We start from the raw sequence: 7,651 nt of genomic DNA, 5'->3' as shown, positions 1-7,651 counted from the left end.
TTAGCAGCACCTTTCCCATGTCCTCCTTGTGGTTGTCTAACTGGTTGGTTCATTGCTTGAATGCCTCATCCTTGAAAAACAAAGGAAAAATGAGTGGGAGTGGAGGGCAGGAGACTACCTACCCACATACCCACTATGTGAGTGAGGAAATGAGAAGAAAGTCCAGTCAGATTTCTAACTAAATTCACTTTAGTGTTCTTTGCAAGAGTCTTTAGGAAAGGTCAAAGAAATGAATGAGAATGGGTCAAGACATAACGGGGATGAAGTATGGGGCTATGACTCAGGGTAAAAGCTGTGAGCAGTTATACAACAAGTAATTCCTAATATTTGGAGCTTTCCTTTTCAATGATGATTAGGAGGACAGATTGTCTGAGGCAGAGGATGAGCCCCAGCAAAGCCAGGAGAGGGTACACAGGGACTCATCCACCAGAAAGCACAGTGCTGCTGGAAAGAAGATGCAACAGCAGGAAGAAAAGGTGAGCAAAGTCAAGTGCACCATAGTGGTGAGGAAGGAATCAGCCCTGAAATGTCTGTCTGTAATGAAGAGCGCCCATCCTTTATCACAGCTCTACCACTACCCAGTAAATAACCAATACCTAAAATGCAATGACCATGGTCAATCTGAGGTTGCTGATGTGCAACCTAACCTACCTTTCCTTGAACCAAACCTTGATTTCATTTTCTTATCAAACCAATTGAGACAAAGGTCACTTCTTTCTCTACGCAGGGATTTTTTAATAAAACATAGGAGTTTCATAGGACATCCCAACCACCTCGACCTTTGCAGCATCTTTTCCCACTTCCTCTTTGTGGTTGGCTAAATGCTTGGTTGGTTGGACATTGGACACCTGAAAGATAAAGGGAAAATGTGTAGGAGTGAAGGGAAAGAGACTTCTTACCAACACTTATACTATGTAAGTGAGGAAGTAAGAAGGAAAAAAGTCCAGAAGTCACTTCTCCGACCAAATTCATTCAGTGTTCTTTGAAAGACTTTGTAGAAGAGGTCAAAGAAATGAATGAGAACAGGCTCTGATATCACAGGATGAATTGTGGGATTGGAGCTCAGGGCAATAAGTGCAAGCATTTTAGGTAATTCCTAATGTCTGGGATTTTGTTCTTCCATGATGATTAGGAGGACAGATTATCCGACAAGGAAGATGAGCCCCAGCAAAGCCGGGAGAGGGTGCACAGGGACTCATCCACCAGAAAGCACAGTGCTGCTGAGAAGATGCAACAGCAGGAAGAAAAGGTGAGCAAAGCCAAGGGCACCATCGTGGTGAGGAAGGGATCAGCTCTGAAATGTCTGTCTGTATTAGGAGTGCCCCTCCTTTGTCACTGCTCTATTACTACCCAGTAAGTAACTAACACCTAAAATCCAATGACCACAGTCAATCCTAGGATTGCTTTCTTTGAACCAAATCCAGATGTTGCTTTCATATCACACTGATACAAAAGTCGCTTCCTCTCCAGGTAGGGAACTTAAAAAATATACATGAATTTGATAGGACACCCAAACTACCTGGACCTTTGCAGCACCTTTTCCCACCTTCCCTTTGAGATTGGATAACTTCTTGCTTTGTTGGACATTTGATAGCTGGAAACCAAAGGAATTATAAGTGGGAGCTGAGGGCAAGCGACTACCTCCCGACATTTCTATTATGTGAGTAAGGAAGTAAAAAAAATAAAAGTCCAGAAATCCAGTTTTCTGACCAAACTCATTCTAATGTTGACAAGAATTTGCAGAAATGATCAGAGACTGATGATAATGGGCCAACACATCACACGTGAAGTGTAGGGCTGTACCACAGGGCAATATGTGGAAGCATTTTAGTTGGCAGGTTATTCTTAATGTATGGGGCTTTTGTTGAAGGAAGATAAGCCAGGGCATGAGAAACCAGAGACACCAGGATAAGATGCAATATTCTCCATCAAAACGGGATTCGTCTTCAAGGAAACTCAGTAATGCCAAGAAAATCCAACCACAGGCAGGAAAAGTTAGCATAGCCAATAGCACCACAAATGGCATGAAAGGGACAAAATTCTGGACAGGTATTCTCTAATTTAGGCAGACATACTTTGTCAAATATGTATCATTCCCCCATAAGTAACTGATGTCTAAATCCTATTACTATGTTCAATCCTAGGCTTGCTTGTCAACATTCCAACCTACCTACGCTCCTACCAAAGAGGGGTTTCCCTTTCACTTCACACTCACTAATGCAAAGATCACATTTCTTCATGTAGGGAGTGCTTTTAAAAATATAGATTTAATAATAGCTCCAAACTACCTGGACCTGAGCAGCACCTTTTACCTGCTCCTCTTTGAGGTTGGCTAGCCGCTGGCTTGGTAGTTTTAGAACTGGACACTAAAGGAAAAATGAGAAAAAGGGAAGAGGACAGGAGAATAGCTCTCTGTTTCCAACTATGTGAATAAGGAAGTAAGGATAAAGAAAGTCACTTTTTGAACCAAACTCATACCAGTTTCCCTTCCAAGGTGTTGTAGAAAAAGGTTAAAGAAAGTGGTAAGAACAGACCGAGACTTCAAAGTACGAAGTCTGGGACAAAGGCTAAGGACTATAGATGTGAGCTCTGGAGGTGACAGGTAATTCCCGATATCTGAGGCTTTGTCCTTCAAAGACAAGGAGCAGGTGGAAGGACTGAATGAGCTTGAGGATGAGAACCAGAGAGTCTGGGATAAGATGAAATATTATTCATCTCAACTGGACTCAACTACAATCAAAGTCTCTGGTGGTGAGAAGGTCCACCAAGAGGCAGAAAAGGTGAGGTGACCCAAGAGCACCATAATGGTAGAGAAGGGGGACAGCTATGAACAATCATTCTGTAATCTACCCACCCATTCTTTGTTACACAGGTGTCACTCCCCACTTCAGTTGTTTTGATCACGTCCAGGTCTTCATGTCCCCATTTGGGATTTTCTTGGTAAAGATGTCAGATAGAAGGACTTGACATGCTATGGTTCATAGAGTCATGAAAGCATAGAATAGGACTAAATGATTCAACAACAATAACATCATTCCCAAGTAACTAACACCGATAACCAGGCTCATTCCTAGGCTTGTTGATCAGCATTCAACCCTACCAATCTTCCTATCAAAGCAGATTTCACTTTCATGTCATACTCACTGAGTCAAAGGTCACTTCTTTCTCCAGGTAGGAAACATTTTTAAAAATATAGATTTCATTGGAAATCCAAATCATCTGGACCTTGGAACCTTCTTTTCTCAGCAACTCTTTGAGATTGGCTCATTGGTTGGTTGGTTGTTTTAGTGCTGAACACCAAAAGAGAAATGGATGGGAGGGATCAGCAAGATACTACCTAACCTCATTCCTACTATATGAGTGAGGAAGTGAGAGAAAAGAAACTCATGACAGTCAGTTTTCCAAACAAACTCACTCCAATGTTCATTGCAAGAGTTTGTAGAAGAGGTCAAAGAAATGGATGAGAACAGTCCAAGACATCACTGCGTAAAATGTGGGACTTTGCTCAGGGTGAGAGGTGTGAGCATTTTGGGTGGCTGGTATTTCCTGATTGCTGGGACATTGTTCTTCAGTGAGGAGGAGAGAAAGGACAGATTAAATGAGCCCAAGGATGAGAACCAGAGACTCCTGGGTAAGATGCAATATTATCCATTGCAGCAGGACTCACCTACAAGAAAACCCAGTGCTGCAGAGGAGATTGAACAGCAAGCAGAAGAAGTGAGCAGAGTCAAGATCACCCCAATGGAATAAAAAGAGAATGAGGCTAGACAGTCACATTCTCTAACCAACCATCTTTTGCCATAGAGGTGTGACTCCCCCATTCACTCATTTCAGTTGTCTCTGACTCTTTGTGACCCCATTTGCAGTGTTCTTGGCAAAGATACTGCATAAAAGCGCCTGAAGTGCTATGGTCAATGAGGCTACAAAGAGTCAGACATGAGTGGACAGCTGAATGACAATATCATCCTCTAGTAAATAACTAATGCCCCAAATCCTATAACCAGGCTTACTCCTAGGCTTTCTGGTCAGCATGGAACCCTACTTATCCTCTTACCAAACAAGCTTTTATGTCATACTGCATGAGACAAAGGTCACTTTTCATGCTGGGAGCACTTTTAAAAATATGAATTTCATCAGACATCCAAACCATCTGGACCTGGACAGAACCTTTTCCTGCCTCCTCTTTGAGATTGACTAACAAGTTGGTTGGTTCATTTGTTGGTTGTTTGGTTGGTTGGTTTAAACCTGAAAACCAAAAGAGAAATAATGGGTAGTTATGTGCATGAGGCTATCTACCCTATTCCAGTGATGTGAGTGAGTAAGTGAAAAAAAGTCAAGAGATTTTTCCAACCAAACTCACTCTAATTTTCCTTACAAGTGTTTGTAGAAGACATCAAAGAGATTGATGAGAATAGACCAAGACTTCAAAGAGTGGGGCTGTGGCTCAGGGTGATAGGTGTGACCATTTTGGATGGCTGGTAATTTCTGATTTCTGGAGCATTATTCTTCAATGAGAGGTAGAGGAAGGGCAGACTGCATGACCCTATGGATGAAAACCAAAGACTTGGGGATAAGATGCAAAATTATCTGTTACAATAGGACTCAACCTCCAAGAAAGCTCAGTGATTCTAAGAAGATCCTACAGCAAGAAGAACAGGTGAGCTGAACCAAGCACATATCATTGGTGGGGAAGAGAGATAGATCTGGGCAGTCATTCTGTCATCTAGCCACCTATACTTGGTCACAGGTGTATCATAACTCCCCAGTAGCTAACTAATGCCTACTATCTGATGATCAAGATCAATCCTAGGCCTTCTGTTCTGCATCAGACCTGCACTATAACCCATGCCAAAGTCAGGTCTTATTTTCATATCATACTCACAGTGAAGCAAAAATCCCTTCTTTCACCATGTAGGAAGAGCTTTTAAAATATTAATTTCATAGGAAAACCAAACCTGGACCTTTTCTCACCTTTTCCCACCTCCTATTTGAGGTTGGCGAACTGGCTGGCTGATTAGTTGGTTGGTTGTTTTAGAGCAGGACACTAAAGGAGAAATGGAGTGTGGGGTGGGAACAGAAGTTAAAGAAGATACCTACCCTGCTTCCAACTATTTGAGTGAGGAAATGAGGAAGAGGAAAGTCAAAACAGTCACTTTTTGAAATAAATACCATTTTCCTTTGCAAGAGTTTGTAGAAAAAGTCATAGTGATTGACAAGAGGCCAAGAGGTCACAGGAAAAAGTATGGGACTTTAGCTTAGGATGATAAGTGTGAGCATTTTAGGTGGTTGGCAATTCCTGATGTCTCAGGCATTCTTCTCCAGTGAGGAGTAGAGGAGGACAGATTGAGTGAGAACCAAAGACTCTGGGATAACATGCAGAATTATCCATTGCCTACTTTTTAAAATGCTCAGTGTTGGGGTGGCCAGGTGGCGCAGTGAGTAAGAGCACGGGCCCCAGAGTCGAGATGACCTGGGATCGAATCCGGGCTCAGATACTTAGCACCACACTCAGAAATAACTGGCCTTGTAAACTTGAGCAAGTTACTTAACCCCAATTGTTTAAAAAAAAGAAAAGGCTCAGTGCTGCTGAGGAGATCCAACAATAGGCAGAAAAGGTGAGAAGACCCAAGAACACCACAATGGTGTGGAAAAGGGACAGTTCTGGACAGTCATTCTATAACCTAGCCACACATCCTCTGTCACACAAATATCACTGCCCAGTAAGTATCTAATGCCTAATATCTGATGATCAAGATAAATCCTAGGCTTACTGGTCGGTATCCAGCCATACTTATCCCCATACAAAACCAGGTTTCTCTTATATTTCATACTCACAGAGACAGAAGTCTCTTCTTTCTCCAAGTACAGAGCACTTTTAAAAATACAGATTTAATTGGAGCCCCAATCAACCTGGACTTGGCACTAACTTTTCCCACCTCTTCTTTAAGGTTGGCCAATTGGTTGGTTGGTTGATTGGTTTGTTATTTTAGAGCTGGGAACAAATGAGTTCAGGATGACAGAGGTGACAGAGATGACAGGGAAGGGCTGTACATTACCTATACTGTGAATGAGGAAATGAGAGAAAAGAAAATCACAACAGCCAGTTTTCCAAACAAACTCACTCATTTTCTTTCCAAGTGTTTGTACAAGAGGTCAAAAACACTGATGAAAACAGGCTAAGACATAACAGTATGAAATATTGGACTTGCTCAGAGCCATAAGTGGGAGCATTTCAGGAGGCAAGTCATTACTGGTACATGAGCCTTTGTTCTCCAGTGGTGATTAGTAGGAGGGTACGATGAATGAGCACAATGATTATCACCAGATTCTCCAGGATGAGATTCAATCTCATCCATTGCAATAGGACTCACTTATAAGAAAGCTTAGTGCGACTGAGCAAATCCCACAGCAGGAGGGCAAAGTGAGCGGAGGGAAGAGCACAACTATTGTGGGGGGAGGCTATAACTCTGGACAGTCAGCCTGTCTCTAGCCACCCTAATATCCTATGACCAAAATCATTCCTAGGCTTCCTCACCAGCATCCAACCCTGTGCAAACCTATCCTCCTAGCAAAGCCAGGTTTCACTTTCTTGTCACACTCACTGAGGCAAAAATCACTTCTTTCTCCGTGTAAGCAGCATTTCATGGTCCTCTTATTTGAGGTTGCCTAATTGGTCAGTTGATTGCTTGTTTTAGAGCTGAAAACAAGAATAGAAATAGGAGGGAGGAAAGGGCAAGAGGCTACCTAGCCTAATTTCTCTTTTTGAGTGAGGAAGTGAGAAAAAAGGAGCTCAAAACTGTCAGTTCTCCAAAATCACTCCAATTAAAGAGGTCAAAGAGTTTCTGTAATCTATCCACCTATCATTTGGCACAGAGGTAGCATTCTCAGTAAGAGAGTAATGTTTAAATTTGATGTCCAAGCTCACTCCTAGGCTTGCTAGTCAGAATAGAATTCTATCTATCCTATGACCAAAGCGAGGTTTCACTCTTAGGGTTCAGTCACTGATAAAAAGGTCACTATATTCTCCATGTGGGGAGAGTTTTGAAAAATATAGCTATAATTGAAGTTCCAAACTACATGGACCTCCCCGGCACTTTTTCCCATATTCTGAGGCTGGCTAAGGGATTGGTTGGTTGGTTGGTTGGTTTAGAGCTAGAAACAAAAGGAAAAATTAGTGAGAGTAGAGTGAGATAGAAAAAAAAAAGTCAAGACAGTTTTCCAACAAAACTCACTCCAATTTTCTGTGTAAGAGTTGGTAGAAGAAATCAAAGCAATTGATGAGAAGAGGCCAAGACATCACAGGATGAAGTGTGGGACAGTGACTCAGGGCAATAGATATGAGTACTTTAGGTGGCCGGTAATTCCTGATGTTTGGGACTTTGTTCTTGAATGATGAGGAGGAGGACAGAGTGAATGAACCCGAGGAGGATAAAGAGAGTCTTCAATATGACACACAATCTTATCAGTTGCAATGAGACTCATCTACTGGAAAGCGCAGTGCTACAGAGAGCAAGATCCAACAGCAGGATGAAAGGGTGAGCAAAGCAAAGGACACCACAGTGGTGGAGAAGGGGACAACTCTGGACGGTCCTCTAAACTAGTCACCCATCCTTTGTCACAGAGGTATCACTCCCCGGACATAATTAACACC

The 7,651-nt window shown here is 42.3% G+C and overlaps 1 protein-coding gene across 12 annotated transcripts in view; it reads left to right on the top strand.

The window, feature by feature from the left end:
- The first annotated feature begins 6 nt into the window (after positions 1-6).
- The window catches only part of LOC138167538 (restin homolog), a 31,406-nt gene continuing 23,761 nt past the window's right edge, over positions 7-7,651 (top strand). For 6 of the 12 annotated variants that reach the window (XR_011169921.1, XR_011169919.1, XR_011169920.1 and 3 more), the window contains exons 1-3: positions 7-476; positions 1,133-1,249; positions 4,600-4,657. Coding sequence is in view for 5 of the 12 variants with exons in the window: in XM_069096523.1 (XP_068952624.1) it covers positions 346-476; positions 1,133-1,249; positions 4,600-4,657 (306 nt within the window). In the remaining 7 variants the exon portion in view is untranslated. Of the gene's footprint in view, positions 477-1,132; positions 1,250-3,657; positions 4,356-4,599; positions 4,658-7,397; positions 7,536-7,651 lie in introns of those variants that run through there. The other 6 variants (XR_011169923.1, XR_011169922.1, XM_069096524.1 and 3 more) reach the window with 4 other exon arrangements.

This window comes from Petaurus breviceps, unplaced genomic scaffold (assembly GCF_028583685.1).
Source record: "Petaurus breviceps papuanus isolate PSGF00001 unplaced genomic scaffold, PetGlider_PUasm1.0 229, whole genome shotgun sequence".
Taxonomy (NCBI): Eukaryota; Metazoa; Chordata; class Mammalia; order Diprotodontia; family Petauridae; genus Petaurus; species Petaurus breviceps.
Note: the sequence above shows the minus strand (reverse complement) of the source record. Positions and strands in the feature narration are given on the sequence as shown.